This window comes from Oreochromis aureus, linkage group 9, assembly GCF_013358895.1.
Source record: "Oreochromis aureus strain Israel breed Guangdong linkage group 9, ZZ_aureus, whole genome shotgun sequence".
NCBI lineage: Eukaryota > Metazoa > Chordata > Actinopteri > Cichliformes > Cichlidae > Oreochromis > Oreochromis aureus.
In genome coordinates, this window is record NC_052950.1 from 40,091,428 (window position 1) to 40,114,083 (window position 22,656).

A 22,656-nucleotide genomic window follows, 5' to 3' on the forward strand; every position below is an offset into this window, starting at 1 on the left:
GGGACTTCATGTTTTTTGTAACGACTGGCTCTGTTTCCTGTGATGCCTGGTTGTGTAAGCGGGCTTCACGCCCTCCTGTGATGAAAGCTGGAGTTGTTTGTACAGACCGAGTGGGGGGTGGGTGGGTGCAGCAGTGTGGAAACATGAAAGGCGTCAGGAAAGTGAAGTGGCAGCTCCGCCTTTAGAGCCACGAAGTTTGAGCAGAAATCGGCACCTCTGGTTCTGTAAGATTCTCTGTCACATCAGCGCCATATTTCCTGTTTCCTCACTTCCTCTGAGTCATCACCTGGTTTACTGTAGCCTGGGTGGATCCAGGGGGCGTTTCATGGTCTGTGACGGTGAGCAGGAGCTCTGAGGTCGTGGGCTGAAGCAGGAGTCAGAGAAACAGTTTTTACAGGTTTGATGATCAAATACAGCTCAGACATCGTAACCTGAGAGTGCTCGTGTCTCCAAGACACACACTTCCTGTTATGTAGTCATGTGACTCCTGTAAATGGAGAGGGGAGTAGCACAGATCCAGGTACCGACAGCAGCTGACGACCAAGACGAGGAAATCAGGATCTACTTCTCTCTGAGACGGAGGCACGGCTGGGTTTATCCCACCAACACGCTGCACATAGTCTGCTCCTGACCAGGTGAGCTGTTCAGCATCCGTTACCATTTTGAATAGGATAGTTGTATTGTGAACATGTAAATATAACTCAAAAGTAAAGGCGTTGCATGAACCTCTGTATGTGCACAGCATTTATGTGTGAAGGCTACACCTCACTGACACATTAACCTCACTCACACCCCTTAGGATACAACAAGTCATAAAACCTGTGGGCTCCACCCACTGGTCAGGTTAATAACACATGCTGATAAAGACTCCGCCCTTCTAGAAGCAGCTGAATAGACCTGAAGTCTCTGCAGCCACGGATGGAGCCGTTTGAATTCTCAGAAACTAAAGGAAGGAGCTTCAGTGCTCCCTTTATTGCCTCCATTAGCAGAGGAGACACTGAAGTGTCCTTTACAGGACATGTTCAATAATGCTGTGTTTTCCATCCAGTGCAGTGACCTGCTGATGTGAGTGAATCAACATCAAAGCTCTCTAGATAAAGATGACGAGCTTTGTCAAAGTGACTTCTGTGTGTGTGTGTGTGTGTGGCACGCTTCGGGATGTTAGAGACGAACTTCAGTCACAGGAGCTCTGAATAAAGGAGAAGTTACTGTGGATCAGCAGCAGAGACACACACGTCACTTCCCCCCCTGAGGTTCTTCTTTATCTGACACACTGATGTGTGAACGATGTAACAGCCTGTGTCTGCAGTCCGTTTTCAGGCTGCTGAAGAGCAGATGAACGTCACCAACGTCCAGCCTCACACTGTGAAACAGTCCAACTGTCCAAGCTTCACCTCCACATCAGGCTGTTTTCTGCCAACGTCGTGGAAAAGCCTTCTAAAATTTTCACCCACAGCTCGGGTCTTGTTATCCTGCCTTTAGCATTTAGAGCAAAGCTAAGTGGAAACATCCGTCCCATAAAACTAAAGTCGAAACGAGAAGTTTGATTAAAATATTTTCTCAAATGGGAAGAAACACAAACTCAACTGACAATAACTGAAACTCACTGTGAGTTTGATTTAGGTTTCTGAGTCACAACAGGACAGATGTCCAAATATGAGAGCAGAGATGATTCAAAGCAAGCAGCTGATGCTGAAAGCCTTTTGTCCTCGAGCAGGTTGTTCCAGAGTTCAGTGCTGACAGCAAAACCTTCAGATTTAAACTCACAAAGAGTCGAATGAGACTCTGAGTTGCCTTGTGTGACACAAATCTTATATTTTAGGTTGAGGGTTAGATCAAGATGTGCTCATTAAAATCTGAAAGTTTCAATTCAGTTTTTATAAATTAAATACAAATATCCATCCCTCCATTTTCCATCACTTTTCCTGTTGCTGACCCAATTTAGCTGTAGGACAGATGACCTTGCCTTAGACTGCAGAATACTTTGCTGTACAGAGGAGTTCATGGTCCACTCAGTGACTGCAAATCATTTTCAATTCAGTTCTATTTATAAAGCCTGAAATAACAAGAACAACAGTCGCCTCAAAGCGCTTTATATTGTAAGGTAGACCCTACAATAATACATACAGAGAAAAACCCAACAATCATATGACCCCCTATGAGCAAGCACTTTGGCGACAGTGGGAAGGAAAAACTCCCTTTTAACAGGAAGAAACCTCCAGCAGAACCAGGCTCGGAGGGGCGGGGCCATCTGCTGTGATTGGTTGGGGTGAGAGAAGGAAAACAGGATAAAGACATGCTGTGGACGAGAGACAGAGATTAATAACAGATATGATTCAATGCAGAGAGGTCTGTTAACATATAGTGAGTGAAGTAGAAACACCCAATGCATCATGGGAATCCCCCGGCAGCCTACACCTATTGCAGCATAACTAAGGGAGGATTCAGGGTCACCTGGTCCAGCCCTAACTATATGCTTTAGCAAAAAGGGAAGTTTGAGCCTAATCTTGAAAGTAGAGATAGTGTCTGTCTCCTGAATCCAAACTGGAAGCTGGTTCCACAGAAGAGGGGCCTGAAAACTGAAGGCTCTGCCTCCCATTCTACTTTTAGTCCCCAAAAGATGATTGTGTTCATCTGGACAAAGTGTTTGCAGTCAGCTGAGACGGAAGAAGTCACCTGGATGATGATGAAATGTTTCTCCCACTGAAAACATCCAGATGAACACAATCAGTCTTTTGGGATTTACTTACCTCAATGATTGAGCGTGCATCAAGACAAGTCTCTTCAATAACTTCTAAATGTTAATGTTTGATGTATTTCAGTGTTGTTGTTGTTTTGTTCCTGAGTAAATCAGTTCAGCTTCATAACTGAACCGTTTTATTTAATACAGGGAGTGCAGAATTATTAGGCAAATGAGTATTTTGTCCACATCATCCTCTTCATGCATGTTGTCTTACTCCAAGCTGTATAGGCTCGAAAGCCTACTACCAATTAAGCATATTAGGTGATGTGCATCTCTGTAATGAGAAGGGGTGTGGTCTAATGACATCAACACCCTATATCAGGTGTGCATAATTATTAGGCACCTTCCTTTCCTTTGGCAAAATGGGTCAAAAGAAGGACTTGACAGGCTCAGAAAAGTCAAAAATAGTGAGATATCTTGCAGAGGGATGCAGCAGTCTTAAATTTGCAAAGCTTCTGAAGCGTGATCATCGAACAATCAAGCGTTTCATTCAAAATAGTCAACAGGGTCGCAAGAAGCGTGTGGAAAAACCAAGGCGCAAAATAACTGCCCATGAACTGAGAAAAGTCAAGCGTGCAGCTGCCAAGATGCCACTTGCCACCAGTTTGGCCATATTTCAGAGCTGCAACATCACTGAGTGCCCAAAAGCACAAGGTGTGCAATACTCAGAGACATGGCCAAGGTAAGAAAGGCTGAAAGACAACCACCACTGAACAAGACACACAAGCTGAAACGTCAAGACTGGGCCAAGAAATATCTCAAGACTGATTTTTCTAAGGTTTTATGGACTGATGAAATGAGAGTGAGTCTTGATGGGCCAGATGGATGGGCCCGTGGCTGGATTGGCAAAGGGCAGAGAGCCCCAGTCCGACTCAGACGCCAGCAAGGTGGAGGTGGAGTACTGGTTTGGGCTGGTATCATCAAAGATGAGCTTGTGGGGCCTTTTCGGGTTGAGGATGGAGTCAAGCTCAACTCCCAGTCCTACTGCCAGTTTCTGGAAGACACCTTCTTCAAGCAGTGGTACAGGAAGAAGTCTGCATCCTTCAAGAAAAACATGATTTTCATGCAGGACAATGCTCCATCACGCGCGTCCAAGTACTCCACAGCGTGGCTGGCAAGAAAGGGTATAAAAGAAGAAAAACTAATGACATGGCCTCCTTGTTCACCTGATCTGAACCCCATTGAGAACCTGTGGTCCATCATCAAATGTGAGATTTACAAGGAGGGAAAACAGTACACCTCTCTGAACAGTGTCTGGGAGGCTGTGGTTGCTGCTGCACGCAATGTTGATGGTGAACAGATCAAAACACTGACAGAATCCATGGATGGCAGGCTTTTGAGTGTCCTTGCAAAGAAAGGTGGCTATATTGGTCGCTGATTTGTTTTTGTTTTGTTTTTGAATGTCAGAAATGTATATTTGTGAATGTGGAGATGTTATATTGGTTTCACTGGTAAAAATAAATAATTGAAATGGGTATATATTTGTTTTTTGTTAAGTTGCCTAATAATTATGCACAGTAATAGTCACCTGCACACACAGATATCCCCCTAAAATAGCTAAAACTAAAAACTACTTCCAAAAACATTCAGCTTTGATATTAATGAGTTTTTTGGGTTCATTGAGAACATGGTTGTTGTTCAATAATAAAATTATTCCTCAAAAATACAACTTGCCTAATAATTCTGCACTACCTGTATTGACGTCTTACTTGGAGAGCTGTCAGTATATTTTAAACCTGTCATATCCCCTGATGTAAAATGTTTTTGTTGGGTCTGCGCTTTCACAGGCCCCGCTGGTTTAGAGACTTATTCCTGTTAATGAAGCAAGGTGAACAGCTTAACCGGTTCTTCACTTGCTATAGCAAGGGATGGATCTCAGAGCAGCCCTTCTGCCCTCGGTGTCCGACCAATTCGAAGAACCAGCTTCCACTGCAGCCTTTTATTTCTGTGACACACAGTTTACACAAACACCCATTGTAACCCCCCCCCCCTATGGTGCGTCATAAACCCTAAGGCATTGAGTGTATGTGTGTGTGTGTGTTTATGTGACCACCTGCTCACCAAAGGGCAATCTCCCCCACCCTGTATATGGCTTAACCCCTGTAAGGGTCTCACATACACAAACACAGGTGAGGTCATAAAGGCAGGAAGTTTACTAAACAAGAAAACAGAACCCTCACATAGGATGTGCCTATAATAAAACACTACAGCCTCCCCCACCATTCAACAGGCTGGGTAGGGCAATGGAAACAGGAGAATGTCTTTGATCCTATAGTTTGAACCAAGACTTACAAATTTAAGTATAATAATGGTAACTTTTAACAATTTGACTCCAACAGTTCTGTTCTTATTTAAACAGCTGACTCTGAATTAAATCTAACATTAAAAATATTTAAATTCAGGAGGAAACATTTTCCCTGGGAACAAAAACAGCATGTTAATACGTGGAGATCCTGAAAACTGCTCCAACAATGATTACTTTATATTTTAAATACTTGTTCAGTTCTCTTCCAAACCCCAGCATCTGTCTGCTGTAGGTTCGAGTGTTTACTAAAATAAAAATAAAAGCATTCTAACATCTCACCTGTTTGTTTTTATTCAGGCATACATGTGTACTATGTTTATTAAGAGAGATTAAGCTTGTGTTTCAGTCATGTAGTGATTGTGTTTAACTGTATGAAGTTTATTAGACATTACAAAACAGACAATACAGAAAAGCCAATTTTGTCAAAGTGGTTAAAATACTTTTAAAAAACGATTTAACTACATTATGTGTAATTTCCATTCCAAATATTAATCACAGTTCAGAGTGGATGGCAGTAAAAACTCTGGAGCTGTGATGTCATCAAGTACACCGCCGTTCCAATTGTAGAATGATTATGCTGCGTTCTCGGGAAGCCTGGACTCCCGTGTGAACTTATGAAGAACGGACTTGCATACTTGAGTATTGAGAAACGGCCCCGGTTAGATACCACATTTGAAAGATGGTACATCAGGATTCAGTGTCCCTAAACTCCCTTAAAATGCTGTTAAAGCTTGGAGCTCTTCCAGACTGGGACCTCTGCCAGATGCTCCCAGTGCACGCTCATTGTATGTTTGAATGGGCCAGGCCTTCTCCACCATCTGGTCCATCTCACCCCTAGGGTAGCAAGTGTAAACCAAGCTTCACTTGCTGAGTGTATAAGGTGTAGAGCTGCAGGTCTGGTGATACAATTACAAATACCTGAACACCAGTTGGGTTCACATCAGGCGGATCGTTCTTCCCAAACACCTTCCAGGGACTCCAAGATGGCTGAGTATTCTGAACTATTGTCTGTGGTACAAAGCAAAAACAACAATGAGGACCTGTTAATTGGTCCAGGGAAACAACTTCCTCATCCTCTGGAGAAACCCTCAATATCCAGACACTGAGCTGGGGCCATACAAGTATATATAAAAGTATACCCACCCCTGCTCACTGCCTCTCAACAAGAGAAACTTCAAAGTAGAACAGAGTCCAGCCTTAATCCAAGAAAATGCTTCTAACGGGAGCTGTTTGTTGAGGTGAACCCAAATATTTCTAGCCAGTACTGGTAATTCTACATCAGCCGCAGGTTTTCTCAGTACTATAACTTCACTGCAGCGTGTAAACAGATTCCATTAGAAACGGGGGTGCTGTGATGTGTTGCAATAAGTGATATGAGACCAGCTGATCCTGATTCACTCTGTACCTCATTCTGTCATAGATCAAAGATGGAGTCTGAACCAGACCGGCCAGCTTTATCAGCTCCATCCGCAGGTAGGAGCTCAGTATTTTAGGACTTTAACACAGAAACACACAAAGCTCAAACTGACCAATCGTAGCTCTCATTTCCTTCTCAAAGAGCGAGGTAGGATGCATGCTTATTATGTCTCTTTTTTCCTTAGAGGATGAGCTCGGCAGGGTACGGTGCAGCTTTGTTTGGAGGGTTTCAAAAGAAATCCTCACACAGCTCCTGGAGGCTCTGGTAACGGACCGTGTCCTGAATGATCTGGAGAAAGCATCCATAGTGGAGGGGAACTCGGTCACAGCAGATAAGGCTCGTGACTTGATTGACACAGTAAAGAAAAAAGGAGGCACAGCCTCCAGGATAATGATCAGACATCTTCAGACCATAGATCCGACTCTCTCCTCTGAGCTACATTTGTCCTTTGAGCCATCTGCGCAGCCAGGTGAGCTCTGTTTGTTGTTATGCTGGTTTTATTGCTCAGTTTACTTCAGTTCTGAGAGATTTAACTGTGTGTGTGTGTTTGATTTAACTGTAAATAAAGGTTTTTTTTCTGTTGTGAATATATTGAACCCTTTACTTAATATTTAATTACAAATCCTCTTTTCTCTTCAGAGCTACATTTCTCTGGACATTTCTGTATCTCATTTAAAGTTTGTTGCTTTTTGATTGGTCCACATTTGTTATCTGCAAAGACACTAATGTGAAAATTGTGTCTTTGTGGTTGGTGAAAACACGTGAACCTCCTCATGAATGAGCTGAAAAATGTGGAATCATGAAGCCAGTAGTTTCCCTGTAGTTTCCTCGTTTCAGACACTGTAACTGGATTATTTCCATTTGATGGTTAGAGGGTTAATTCCATGTCCCAATCACTAATTTTGGTAATCGGGGCTCAGTCCACCAGGGTCTCCGCTCCTGGCCCCTGCCCAACACACATTGCACCTGACCCCTACAGCGCCTCCTGCAGGTGGTTAGCTCTCAGGAGGATGGGCCCATCTCCCTTTTTTGGGCTTGTCCCCAGGGACTAAGGCCTGGCCACCAGACGCTCACCCTCGGGCACCCTCCCAGGACCTGGCTCCAGTGGGGGGAACCCGGTAACCCTATCCCAGGCAGGGTGAACGGTTCCCTCGATGTTCTTTTCATAGGGGTGTTGTGAATCGCTCCTTCAATGCCTTGGTGTTCCCCCTGGACAAGCTGGAGGAGAGGAGAGGGAGGTCTGGGCTTCTCTGCTTAGGCTGCTGCCCCCACGACTTGGCCCCAGATAAATGGAAGACGGTGGATGGATCGTTAGAGTGTTAGAGAGTTTACTTTGTGTGGTTTGTGACATAACTAATTTGTTAATGGTAAAAAATTCATTGTCAGGAGAGAGACCTGACTCACCTCGAGAGGAAGGATTTACTCCATCAGACCCTGAAGACCTAAACAAACTGTCACAGTGTCGTATGTGGGAACGTGTGCTGAATGACCACCTTCCTCTGCTTTTACTAGTCTCTCATTCTAATTGCTAACATGATAGCTGTATCTGGTATGAGTGAATGACAAGGTCTTAAAAGAATAAGCAACCCTGGTTGGGGGCTGTTGAACTCGAGCTGTTTGTTGGCCAGACTGCCAACCTTGTTTTGGTTCCCGTGTCTCTGCTAATAATAAAGGGAGGGCCTGGGGTCCTAGCTTGTCCTCTGTGCTGATGTGTAAAGGAAGAATCATCCTGATTCCCTTATTTAACAGCTTTTACCAACTGTAAAGTGTAATCTCTATACTGAGAAAATACTAAATGCATTAAAAGCCCCTAAAAATAATAAACTGAAAATGTTTGAGCATATTTCTTTGTTTGATAATACACAGCAGCTCTAACCAATGCAGCCATCTGGCTTTGTTGTCTGGACTACAGCTTTTTAACTGTTGACTGAAGTTTTTGTTGGTTCATGAACTTCTAACCTACACTGAGTTTTGTTTGAATGACTCCAGGGACAAGTGTGTCACAGTGATTTGTGATTTGATTTGAGTTATAATAAATCGGTTTAGCTCGAAGTCATAGCTTCATAACCGTAGACTTAAAGATATGACTGGGTTTAAGTCACATTCACATATAGATGCAGTTGAATAACTTTTTCCTCATACTGTGCAGACCACTCTACAGACAATGATCTTATTGACAGTTTTTGTTTCATGCAGAGACTCTTCAGACCTGTCACCTCAAACTCAAGTCAAACCTGAAGCAGAAGTTCCAGTGTGTGTTCGAGGGGATCGCTAAAGCAGGAAACCCAACCCTTCTGAATCAGATCTACACAGAGCTCTACATCACAGAGGGAGGGACTGCAGAGGTCAATGATGAACATGAGGTCAGACAGATTGAAACAGCATCCAGGAAACCAGACAGACCAGAAACAACCATCAGACAAGAAGACATCTTTAAACTCCCACCTGGAAGAAAAGCACCAATCAGAACAGTGCTGACAATGGGAGTGGCTGGCATTGGGAAAACAGTCCTAACACAGAAGTTCACTCTGGACTGGGCTGAAGGCAAAGCCAACCAGGACATCCAGTTCATGTTTCCATTCACTTTCAGAGAGCTGAATCTGCTGAAAGAGGAAAAGTTCAGCTTGGTGGGACTTGTTCATCACTTCTTTACTGAAACCAAAGAAGAACGAATCTGCAGCTTTGAAGACTTCCAGGTTGTGTTCATCTTTGATGGTCTGGATGAGTGTCGACCTCCTCTGGACTTCAACAAAACTACAATCCTGACTGACCCTAGAAAGTCCACCTCAGTGGATGTGCTGCTGATAAACCTCATCAGGGGGAAACTGCTTCCCTCTGCTCGCCTCTGGATAACCACACGACCTGCAGCAGCCAATCAGATCCCTCCTGACTGTGTTGGCGTGGTGACAGAGGTCAGAGGGTTCACTGACCCACAGAAGGAGGAGTACTTCAGGAAGAGATTCAGAGATGAGGAGCAGGCCAGCAGGATCATCTCGCACATCAAGACATCACGAAGCCTCCACATCATGTGCCACATCCCAGTCTTCTGCTGGATCACTGCTACAGTTCTGGAGTTTGTCATGAAGAACAAAGAGAGTGAAGATCTGCCTAAGACTCTCACAGAGCTGTACCTACGCCTTGTGCTATTTCACCTAAAAACAAAGGACATCAAGTATGATGGAGGAGCTGAGACAGATTCATGCAGGAAGATGATGGAGTCTCTGGGAAAACTGGCTTTTGATCAGCTGCAGAAAGGAAACCTGATCTTCTATGAATCAGACCTGACAGAGTGTGGCATCGATATCAGAGCAGCCTCAGTTTACTCAGGAGTGTTCACACAGATCTTTACAGCTGATGAGTATGACATGTTCTCAGAAACGGTCTACTGCTTTGTTCATCTGAGTGTTCAGGAGTTTCTGGCTGCAGTCTACATGTTCCACTGTTTCACCAACAGGAAGATGGAGGTGCTGGAAGAGTTCCTGGGAAAAGACTGGGAACATAAAACAGAGGTGCTGGCGAACTTTGTGGGGAAAGACTGTAAGGATTATCTATTTGACTCTTCATCTGATGATGATGATGACGATGAAGTTTCATCCGAGTGTGTGTTTCTCAAGAGAGTCATGGAGAAATCCCTCCAAAGTAAAAATGGTCACCTGGACCTGTTTGTTCGCTTCCTTCATGGCCTCTGTCTGGAGTCCAACCAGAGACTCTTAGGAGGTCTGCTGGGTCAGACAGAGAACAGTCCAGAAACCATCCAGAGAGTCATTAAGAGCCTGAAGAAGATGAACAGTGATAAAATCTCTCCTGACAGAAGCATCAACATCTTCCACTGTCTGATGGAGATGAACGACCTCTCAGTACATCAGGAGATCCAAGAGTTCCTGAAGTCAGAGAACAGATCAGAGAAACTCTCTGAGATCCACTGCTCAGCTCTGGCCCACATATTGCAGATATCAGAGGAGGTTCTGGATGAGTTGGACCTGAAGAAGTACAACACATCGGTGGATGGACAACGCAGATTAATTCCGGCTGTGAGGAACTGCAGAAAGGCTCGGTAAATGCAGCTCTCTGTCTCTATGCACATGTGTGTTCCTGCGTTGTGTCTGACAATGAAAGGTAAAAAGAAAGACCTCCAAGTAAATCCAAGGCCTCCAAGGACCTCCAGGGCTTGGAGGTCCTAAAAGTCAGGTATACCAACAACAGTTTGGGGTTTAGAACACATTTTGTGTAATTATAACAATATGTCATTTATGACCTGGTTACATGCAGTACAAGTCAGACTGTTAACATGCTTGAGAGTGTAAAGGCCAACCCCAGCTCCTGAATTGTGTCATAGAAAAACAGTTTCTAAATCAGTCCTCCTCTTTTTTTTTATTACAAAGCCTGCTTGAATTGGTTTGTGTTCACAAGCTTTTCAGAAGGTAGAAGACAATGTTGGAGACTAAAGTTCACACAATCATCTGTCCTTACCTGCAAATATTGAATTCTTTTAATAGTGGATTATGGTCAGGTCTGACTGTCGAGTCCTTCATTTCATTTGTGACACTAAATGTTCCACAGATGTTCCACAGACAGAGGACTGTTCGGATGAGGTGTGGAGATGACCAAACACAGGACTAAAAGAAAAAATTGAGGAAAATTATTTTTTTATTGTCACAAACAGACCAAAATGAGCCAAAATCCAACTGTAAACAGGGACAGAGTACAAAGACGTGAGAAAAGTGATTATGAAAGTAAAACAGGAAATAGGAAAAGAAATAAACAGGGAGACATGAAGCTCGACAGAAACATGATAAGAGTCAGAGGGGAACACTGAAGGTATCACAGAGAAGACGGGGGGGATGAGAACATCCGGACCACAAGAAAGAACATCAATAAAATTAAAGAAGGAACCAAAAGTTCACAAACTGTTCACTGAGCTGAACTCAGTCAAATATCCTGAGTCACAGTAAATATGTTTTTCTGATGGAGATGGCCTCAGGAGTCTGTGGAGTCAGGCGTGGGGTTAGAGCACACCGACAGACTGAGGAGGATTCCTGTTTCATGTCAGTCAGATCAGCTGAAGCACTGATGTCCAGAGCACAATATCCAACAGGAAGTGTCCAGCTGGGTTATTTTGTTGTAATGTTTGTGTCATCACAGGTTAAGGTTTTGTGGACTCTCAGAGTCTCACTTTCAATGTGTGACCTCAGCTCTGAAGTCCAACACCTCCATACTGATTCAGCTGGACCTGAGTGGAAACATCCTGGATGCTTCAGGACTGAAGCTTCTGTGTGCTGGACTGAAGAGTCCAAACTGTAAACTGGAGGCTCTGAGGTCAGTTCACTGCCTGCACCTGTTAGTTACTATCAGACTTTACAGGTTTGTTTGTTTTTTTTTTAATTTAAAATCAGTTTCAACCTTGTGTTCAAATGTTCAGTAATATATTTGGTTACTGGTTTGGTTTTTCTCTATCTGGAGCTTGCCTTGGACACACCGAATCCAACATTTTCAGCTTGGCCATCACAGTTCACCCCCGTGTTGTTTGTTTGTTTGGTGGTGTCCATCTCAGAGCAGTTTTTTTGCTTGTGGTCTAGTCTGTACACATGTCCAAGTATGTGTAGGCATCGCCATATGATTTGTTGTAGTACGACGGGTGCCTTTAAGTATTTCTGCATGGATAACTGGAATGACCAAGCCAAAGTCCAGACCGTGACCCATTTGGAATGGTGAGACCGCCATGGTTCTGGGTCTTTGACACTGAATGATTTTAATCACAAAAGTTAATCTTTTAATTTTATTCAGATTGGAGCTCTGTGGTTTGTCCGAGATCAGCTCTTTGGTCTCAGCTCTGAAGTCTAAACCCACCCACCTGAGAGAGCTGGACCTGAGTAACAACGACCTGCAGGATTCAGGAGTGAAGCAGCTGTGTGGTTTTCTGGAGAGTCCACATTGTACACTGGAGTATCTGAGGTCAGACACCATGTGTTAGTTGTGCTGAGATGTGAAAGTTGAGGTGTCAGTAAATGCATATATATCCTGGTAATATAGACCAGATCAACATGGTCTGTGCAGTGTCTAGGTTGTATGTCTGTGAACGTTCTCAGTCATCCAGGTCATTGTAGTCTGAGGAGCTTGGATTGAAAAGCGTCTGGACTTCGTCTAGGTTAGTTGGGTCACAGGCGTTTTCTCAACATGTAGACCAGAAGCTAGAAAAAAGTGAGGTAGACTTTATAAAACAGCTCTCAGTTACTTGTTTAAGCTCACAGCCAACAGAAAATGGTAATTTAAAAGAAATTATGTTCATTCAGAGATTCAGCCTTGTGCTTAGCAAGTCATTAGACAGTCAGAGCTGCCCCTTTCTCACCACAACCATTTTTCAAAAACCAAGATGGTGACAATGAAAATGCTCAGGCTTCAGGTAAACGTGAAGGTTAATCATAACTCTGCTAACTCTTTCTGGTTGTTTGTTCATGATTAAGAGCATCAGTAGATGCAAAACTGTGAGCTTTAAATCACTATGTTCCACACCTGAAGTCCCACACCCACTCCTTTGTCAAAGACAAAAAAATGACCTACACCAAATCTTCCTTGTTAAAAAAAACTAGGACTTCCGGTGAAGATGGTTGGCTAGAAGACGTGCTTTCACTGTGCTCCCGCGCTCACCTGTATTTATTACAGTGTAATGCACGGTACTGTCTATATTTTTATCGAAACTACTGACTGAGAGTTTTGGGAATACCCAACAGCCCTAAATACGCTTTTTGGACGACAAGTAATGTCGAAACAGACAAAGATACAGACTCGAAAGACGACGGCCGCCATGATGACCAGTGCTAGCCAAACTGACATGCTAGTAGCAATAGGCAACCAGCCCTCACCCCCGGTGGACACCGCAGCTCTCATCCGTGAGGTGACTAATAGCATCAGTGAGGTAATTGTCCAAAAACTGTCTACACTGTCTGTGACACTGGAGAAAATTTCGTCCTCGCTGGAAAACGTCTCCAAATGCATCACGGAGGCAAAGCAGAGAGTCTCAGATGTGGAAGACGGGGTGACTGACCTCGTGGAAGACTGGCTGAAGCTGAGGAGAAGATTAAGATCATGGCAAAAAGCTTGGATGATTTAGAGAACCGCAGCAGGCGTGACAACATCCGCATTATTAATCTGAAAGAAGGCGCGGAGGGTGAGAGTCCTATTCAGTTTTTTGAAGCCTGGCTGCCTGCTATGCTCGGGCTGGGGAACAGCTGCACGGGTAAAGCCCGCATTAAATTGACCGTGCACACCGGGGCCTCGGCCCGCGGGGTGCTCACCCCAGGCCGGTGATTATTAAGCTCCACAACTCCAGAGACAAACTGCGGATTATGGCAACAGTGAGAGCGGCCCCAGAACTTTACTATGACGGACAGTGGATCTTTATACACCAGGATTTTTCCTACGCGACCTGTGAGAAACGACAGGGATTTAATGCTTCTTGTTGTGCCTTAATTGACAAGGGCATCCGCTTCAGAATGCGCTACCCAGCGACGCTCGTGTTGAATCACAATGGCACTGAACACAAGTTTGATTCGCCTAAAGATGCACAAAGTTTCATCAATGCGCTGGATTAAAAGACAACTGATGCTTGTCCCGTACAAACTTTGGCACTGTTGGATTTAACTTAGAACATGACATTGGTTCAGCTCGCCATAGGATGCGTAAGTCCACTGTGTTTAATGCAGCTTGAGGGAAAAGAGACAGTTTAAAGGGAAAATAGAGATTTGTTCATTCTTTGTACCTAAAGTGGCTTTAGGGCCAATATCTAGTATACAGTACTTTTGTTTCACAACTGACAGTAACCCGATTTTATTCAGGTTTGGGAAGCGGGGGTGGGTTGTTGTTGTTGTTGTTTGTTTTTTTTTCTTTTCTCCCGTGGAGTGAAACTTCTTTTGGCTACACTGGTCTTGTAATACCACCCAGTGGGTGGCTTTTTCGTTTTCGTTTTCGTTTTTTGTTTTTGTTTTTGTTTTGTTTGTTTCTGGTTTGTGATATTTTGACGTTTATCCTAATTCCTATATTCTTATGCAGTTTGTTGTGTGTGTAAGGGTTCCTTTGCCATTAGTTTATGATGGTTTTGTTCATGTCAGCACGGCCAGTCCAGGCCATGGGTTAAATCTTCTACAGTGTGTTTATTATGATGGGTCTTTTTGTTTGCTTCGGGTTGACAATCTTTGTCCAATGACTGACAACTTTTACAATGAGTAAGATAAAAATTATAACTCTCAATGTCAAGGGAATTAATCACGTTATTAAGAGACGTAAAATATTTTCCTCACTCAAAAAAGAGTGCAGATTGCATTACTGCAAGAGACTCACCTAACAGATTCTGAACACTTAAAACTCAAGCGTGATTGGGTGGGACAAATTTACTATTCCTCTTTTAACTCTAAAAGTAGAGGTGTTGCAATATTGATCCATAAAAATCTACCGTTCACTCTAAATACTATTGTAAGGGATACAGATGGACGATTTATTCTGATTACTGGGCTTTTATATGGGGAACAAATTCTATTAGGAAGTGTTTATGCACCAAATACTTTTGATAGATTGTTTTATTCAAACCTTCTGGCAAAAACCTCCTCTGTGTGTCCGAATCATGTAATAATTGGTGGGGATTTTAACTGTGGTTTGAGTCTTGAAGCTGATTATAATCCACCAAAATCTCAACCACCTTCAAAAATGGCAAAGGCTACAATGGACTTATGCTCAGATCTTGGCCTTTTTGATGCCTGGAGAGTTTGTAATCCACATGTGAAAGACTACATTTTTCTCACGCCCCCATTTTTCTTTTTCCAGAATTGATTATATATTTGTTTCCAGATCTGTCCTTGACAGAACTCAGGGTTGTTCGATCAACACATGCGCTCTCTCAGACCACTCATCAGTCTCAATGGAATTATTACCACCTTATTATGATGCCTTGTCTAGACACTGGACCAACTACTAACTCAGAAAGCAGAAACTGCAATATTCTATGCAAAACATAAGTTATTTGAATCAGGCAACAAACCTGGACGCTTACTTGCCCGACTTGCCCAGGGGAAAAAGGGCTCTTATGCAATACCCTCTCTAAAAGATAAGAAAGGTGTTTTACAATTCGAGGCTTAACTTATCAGCAAAATAATGAAGGAGTTCTATCAGGACTTATATTCCATTCCATGTCAAAATACTGTAGACACTAGAAATTGTTTCTTGATAATGTTAATCTCCCTATACAGGGAGTGCAGAATTATTAGGCAAATGAGTATTTTGTCCACATCATCCTCTTCATGCATGTTGTCTTACTCCAAGCTGTATAGGCTCGAAAGCCTACTACCAATTAAGCATATTAGGTGATGTGCATCTCTGTAATGAGAAGGGTGTGGTCTAATGACATCAACACCCTATATCAGGTGTGCATAATTATTAGGCAACTTCCTTTCCTTTGGCAAAATGGGTCAAAAGAAGGACTTGACAGGCTCAGAAAAGTCAAAAATAGTGAGATATCTTGCAGAGGGATGCAGCAGTCTTAAATTTGCAAAGCTTCTGAAGCGTGATCATCGAACAATCAAGCGTTTCATTCAAAATAGTCAACAGGGTCGCAAGAAGCGTGTGGAAAAACCAAGGCGCAAAATAACTGCCCATGAACTGAGAAAAGTCAAGCGTGCAGCTGCCAAGATGCCACTTGCCACCAGTTTGGCCATATTTCAGAGCTGCAACATCACTGGAGTGCCCAAAAGCACAAGGTGTGCAATACTCAGAGACATGGCCAAGGTAAGAAAGGCTGAAAGGCGACCACCACTGAACAAGACACACAAGCTGAAATGTCAAGACTGGGCCAAGAAATATCTCAAGACTGATTTTCTAAGGTTTTTGGACTGATGAAATGAGAGTGAGTCTTGATGGGCCAGATGGATGGGCCCGTGGCTGGATTGGTAAAGGGCAGAGAGCTCCAGTCCGACTCAGACGCCAGCAAGGTGGAGGTGGAGTACTGGTTTGGGCTGGTATCATCAAAGATGAGCTTGTGGGGCCTTTTTCGGGTTGAGGATGGAGTCAAGCTCAACTCCCAGTCCTACTGCCAGTTTCTGGAATACACCTTCTTCAAGCAGTGGTACAGGAAGAAGTCTGCATCCTTCAAGAAAAACATGATTTTCATGCAGGACAATGCTCCATCACACACGTCCAAGTACTCCACAGCGTGGCTGGCAAGAAAGGGTATAAAGAAGAAAAACTAATGACATGGCCTCCTTGTTCACCTGATCTGAACCCCATTGAGAACCTGTGGTCCATCATCAAATGTGAGATTTACAAGGAGGGAAAACAGTACACCTCTCTGAACAGTGTCTGGGAGGCTGTGGTTGCTGCTGCACGCAATGTTGATGGTGAACAGATCAAAACACTGACAGAATCCATGGATGGCAGGCTTTTGAGTGTCCTTGCAAAGAAAGGTGGCTATATTGGTCGCTGATTTGTTTTGTTTTGTTTTGAATGTCAGAAATGTATATTTGTGAATGTGGAGATGTTATATTGGTTTCACTGGTAAAATAAATCATTGAAATGGGTATATATTTGTTTTTGTTAAGTTGCCTAATAATTATGCACAGTAATAGTCACCTGCACACACAGATATCCCCTAAAATAGCTAAAACTAAAAACAAACTAAAAACTACTTCCAAAAACATTCAGCTTTGATATTAATGAGTTTTTCGGGTTCATTGAGAACATGGTTGTTGTTCAATAATAAAATTATTCCTCAAAAATACAACTCTCCTAATAATTCTGCACTCCCTGTACTATCAGAGGAAAGTCAATTAGATCTTTGCAGTCCTATTAGGGCGCAGGAAATCTTGGATGCAATCAAATCCTTACAGAGTGGAAAAGCTCCAGGCCCTGATGGGTTTGGGCCAGAGTTTTACAAAAAAATGGCTAAACACATGGTGGGTCCTTTATTAAAAATGTATGTAGAATCTCTTGAGAGGGGCACACTTCCACCCACCTTAAACCTTGCCCATATATCCCTGATCTTAAAGAAGGATAAACCTGCAGATCTGTGTACATCTTACAGACCTATAAGTTTACTCGGTGTAGATTGCAAGATTCTGTCCAAAATCTTATCTAGACGATTGGAGGAGGTTCTGCCAGTTCTGATAAAGCCCGAACAAATGGGTTTTGTCAAGAATAGATGCTTCCGCTCCAATCTACGCCGACTCATAAATGTTGTGCAGTTCTCTCAGAACACTAATTATTGGGCTCTTGCAATTTCATTGGATGCTGAGAAAGCGTTTGATCGGGTGGGGTGGGAGTATCTATTTGATGTTTTGGACACATTTGGTTTGGGATCTGAATTTGTCAAGTGGGTCAAACTGTTGTATGGGGCCCCAGCTGCAAGGGTATTGGTTAACGGCTCGGTGTCAGATGTTTTTCCACTTGATAGAGGAACGCGTCAGGGATGCCCCCTTTCTCCCCTACTGTTTGCACTTGCATTGGAGCCACTGGCAGAGGCTATAAGAACTGACCCTGAGATCTGTGGGGTAACCTTGTTGAATACTGAATATAGAATTTCCCTTTACGCGGATGACTTGTTGCTCTTTGTGACTAAGCCAGAAACATCTATTCCTGCACTGACACATATCATTAATCAATTTGGCCTTTTTTCAGGGTATAAAGTAAATTATGATAAATCTGAAGCTTTGCCACTGGGTGATGGGGGGAGGTGGGACACTCCTCCTAATTTTCCTTCCAGGTGGTCGACCACAGGTTTTACATATTTAGGTATTAGGGTGTCCACAGACACAACAGAGTTGTATAAGTTGAACTTTAAACCAATTGTGGCCTCAATCAAGAATGACCTCAGGGGGAGGTGTGGAGAAGGGAGTAGTATGTTTTGTCATTTTGATTTATTATTTTGTTATTATTGGTATTACTGTCATTACTGTTGCATCATAAACATATAGCAAGCATATGTATACAAGAAGTATTGATACAAGAGGTATTGATATTGCATTCAAATGTTCAAATATATTGGTATCATATTAGTCTTTATTACAGGTCCAGTAAGAACCACTTTAAACTGTTGAGTTGAATCTATAAACCGAAATGAGACAGGAAGTTATAGGCTTTTGAAGTTGCAGGTTTTGCAGAAGTGAAACCGAAAGCAGAGTGAGTGCAAGCCAAAGAGTAGGGTGTTTATTATGCATTTATCTTTGATTTAAGCTTTTAGTAGAGGCTTTTGATCAAAACATTAATTCAGTAGAGTACACATACATAGTCTTGGTTCGGACATACACGTAACCACACACACACTTAGTTAGAGGGATCACTGATAGGGGAAAGTTCAAATTGTTTTGCTTGGGGTTGCTGTTAGACTATATTAGGAGGAGCAAACATATTGGCAGATCTGAGAAGGAAAACCTGTGTTATGAAAATGATTTTAATCTTTTACACATGATTGCATTGGAGCGTATTAAAGAGCTGTGGCTCCTGGTCAAGTGAAGGTCAGAAACTCTTGGCAGGCGTTAAGGATCAGCCAATACACGGAGAGGAGGACAGGAGCTCTGAAAGGAATTGCAACACACCTGCTTACATGACATATGCCTGGAGTTATATCCTTATATCCTTATATTCTTTAGAGCTAAGAGTTAAGTTTTTATCATTTACACCTTATATCCTTTTGAGTAAGTTTCCTTCATGGTTTGAGTATCATCATTCGAGTGTGACATTTAGCCTAGAAATTACACAGAGTTCAGCTGTGTATGTGCACAGGCCTTATGTCTGGCTAGGACGAGGGGTGTGAGGTGAGCCAGAGTGCAGGAGAGGTCATGACACATACATAGCATACACTGCAGACACACACACACACATGCACACCATAATAGATCTATTTTGGTAGGGCAGAAGTGAAGATGTGTTTTTGCTGCAAATGCAGAATTGTGCCAAAGTACTTAGAGGAAGTGCAACAGATGTCCCAGGGAAGCGACAGCGAAGACGAGCTGAGGGGAAGCACCGACCCGAAGACAATGTTCTTTAAAACTATGTTAAAGGTTGTTGACAGAACATTTGTGGTTTTGAGCTGACGTATGCTGTATTAAATCTGCCTAGCAACAGAAAAGGGGGCTGTACTATCTTAACCCTATAAAACCGTTGTCTGAATATGGTAAAGACAGTTCAATACTGATTGGGTTGTTGGACTCACACATGTGTTCATTAAAATGTCGTCTAATTGCACACTGGACCGGATCTGTGGTTATTTATGGATTCCTTCTCTCAACATTGAACCCTTAACAGAGGTCAAACCACCTATTATCTTGGATGGGTAAGGCAAGGCAAGGCAAGGCAAGTTAATTTATATAGCACAATTCAACAACAAGGTGATTCAAAGTGCTTTGCAGAGACATTAAAAACAAAAACAAATAAAAAGCATGATTCAAATTTGATTAAAACAAGCAAACAAAACAGTATATAAAATCAAATATCAAAACAGTAGATAAAATCAGAACAGTAGATAAAATCAGTAGTTAAAAAGTAGGTTTTGAAATTTAAACTTAAGTGTGGATTTGGTGCTTTATTCAAATGCAGCTGAGAACAGGTGAGTCTTCAACCTGGATTTAAATAAACTGAGTGTTTCAGCTGATCTGAGGCTTTCTGGAAGTTTGTTCCAGATATAAGGAGCATAAAAGCTGAATGCAGCTTCTCCGTGTCTGGTTCTGACTCTGGGGACTGATAACAGACCGGATCCAGATGACCTGAGAGATCTGGAAGGTTCATACTGGGTCAGGAGGTCACTGATGTATTTTGGTCCTAAACCATTCAGAACTTTATAGACCAGCATCAGAACTTTAAAGTCTATCCTCTGACGGACAGGCAGCCAGTGTAAAGACCTCAGAGCTGGACTGATGTGGTCCACTTTTTTGGTCTTAGTGGGGACTCGAGCAGCAGAGTTCTGGATGAGCTGTAGTTGTTTGACTGATTTTTTAGTTAGACCTGTAAAGATGCTGTTACAGTAATCAAGCCTACTAAAGATGAATGCATGGACTAGTTTTTCCAGGTCCTGTTGAGACATCAGATCTTTTATCCTTGAAATATTCTTGAGGTGATAGTAAGCTGATTTTGTTATTGTCTTAATGTGTTTTTCTAAGTTTAGGTCTGCATCCATCACTACACCCAAATTTCTCGCCTGGTTTGTGGTTTTTAGGTGTATAGATTGAAGTTCTCTGGTGACCTGTAATCGTTTTTCTTTTGCACCAAAGACTATTACTTCAGTTTTATTTTTGTTTAGCTGGAGAAAATTGTGGCACAACCAGTCATTAATTTCCTCAATGCATTTACCAAGAGCCTGTACAGGGCCTCGGTCTCCTGGTGACATTGTGATATATATTTGTGTGTCATCTGCAGTGTTGGGCAAGTTACTTTGAAATAGTAATTCAATTATAGTTACTAGTTACTTCTTCAAAAAAGTAACTGAGTTAGTAACTGAGTTACAATATTCTAAAAGTAATTAATTACTTGGAAAAGTAACTATTGCGTTACTTAAAAACAAAACAAAGAACGTTTAATCCTCCGGCGTCCAGGGTATAATTGGCCATTTTTTTTACTACTCTTGATTTTCTCTCCACATTTTCCCTTTAAAAACTATTTGCTTTGCCTTGTTTGGTATCATTCTTTTTAGCGCAACCTCACGTGCCTGAATTTACAGTTATGTTCTCATTTTGTCATACTGTATAACCAGAATTGATCTAAAATCAGACAAAAAACATAAAATCACAGTAGAAAAAGTTAATTTTTACTGTAACAACCATAAACATGTTTAATGAATCATATTTCATAACTTCAAATGCAAATATTAATTGTCAATTTTAAAATCCTATGAACAAGTTTTGCAAACAACAAAGTTATTTGCATCCATTTACTTTTTACCCCTTTTTAAAATAACCATTTCAAATTATTTACAGAACAATCAGCTGTTCTTCAATAAGATGCCACACAAATTATTTGTGCCACTCCAAAAAAATAATTTCTGTCCACTATAAAGGAGAACATCACAGCCTGATACCTGCAGGTCTGACAGCAGCAGGTGTATCACTGCTGTTTCTACCTGGAGACAGCAGTCGCCTCATTGTTCTGACACACAACACAAAACTATCCACAACACTACACACTAACTACACAAGACAACACATTAACTACACACTCCAAACACGCTAAACGTCACAAATCTCACATCTCAAAACTCTCTCTCTCTCTTTTCCTGCTCTCTCTCTCTTTCTCTCTCTCTCTTTCTCTCTCTCCCTCTCTCTTTCTCTCTCTCTCTTTCTCTCTCTCCCTCTCTCTTTCTCTCTCTCTCTTTCTCTCTCTCTCTCTCTCTCGCCGTCACTCCTAAAACTTTGTTTTGTTTTGTTGCTCATAAGCAGAGAGTGCTTGCTAGCGCTAACGTGGCGAAACTATTGAGGAAAAAACGCTGCGTATATATTGTTGATCATGACTCTGGTTTTACGTGGCCTATCGACACAATTTAAAAACTGGCACCTTGTTGCTTTGTCTTTAAGTGGTCATGTGATTGACTTACCACGATTACTTTATTCTTCCTCAGTCAAACAGCAGCACTCACGCGATTGTTTTGCCTCCTTAGCTCCAGGTGTTGTGCTAGACAGTGATCATGATTACCGTCCGCGGGAGCGCGCAGCTGCTTAAAGCTGTAGCGCCCAGATTACTTACAGCTACTTCCTGCAGCTGATATAAGATGCGGTAAGCTGAACACAGCTTCAACCGTCTGTTTGTTGAAAAATAGTAACGGACCGCGTTTCCTTGTTAGTAACTGTAACGCCATTGTAACGATAGGAATAGTAATTAGTTAGATTACTCGTTACTGAAAAAAGTAACGCCGTTAGTAACGCCGTTATTTGTAACGCCGTTATTCCCATCACTGGTCATCTGCGTAGCTATGATAGTTTATTTTGTTGTTCTTTATAATCTGTGCCAGTGGGAGCATGTAAATGTTAAACAGAAGGGGTCCCAAGATGGAACCTTGGGGAACTCCGCATGTGATACTTGTCTGCTCAGATGTGAAGTTACCTATTGATACAAAATATTTCCTGTTTTCTAAGTATGTTTTGAACCAGTTTAGTACAGTTCCTGAAAGACCTGCCCAGTTCTCCAGTCGTTTGAGTAATATGTTGTGGTCAACTGTGTCAAATGCTG

General features: G+C 42.4%; 1 protein-coding gene across 1 annotated transcript; it reads left to right on the top strand.

The window, feature by feature from the left end:
• The first annotated feature begins 141 nt into the window (after positions 1 to 141).
• LOC120441853 lies at positions 142 to 13,770 on the top strand. The gene is made up of 7 exons (XM_039617302.1): positions 142 to 635; positions 6,469 to 6,521; positions 6,650 to 6,934; positions 8,662 to 9,025; positions 9,920 to 10,104; positions 11,658 to 11,781; positions 13,518 to 13,770. The coding sequence occupies exons 2-7, from the start codon at positions 6,476 to 6,478 to the stop codon at positions 13,768 to 13,770; spliced, it is 1,257 nt and encodes a 418-aa protein (XP_039473236.1). The 5' UTR covers positions 142 to 635; positions 6,469 to 6,475.
• The last annotated feature ends 8,886 nt before the right edge of the window (positions 13,771 to 22,656 follow it).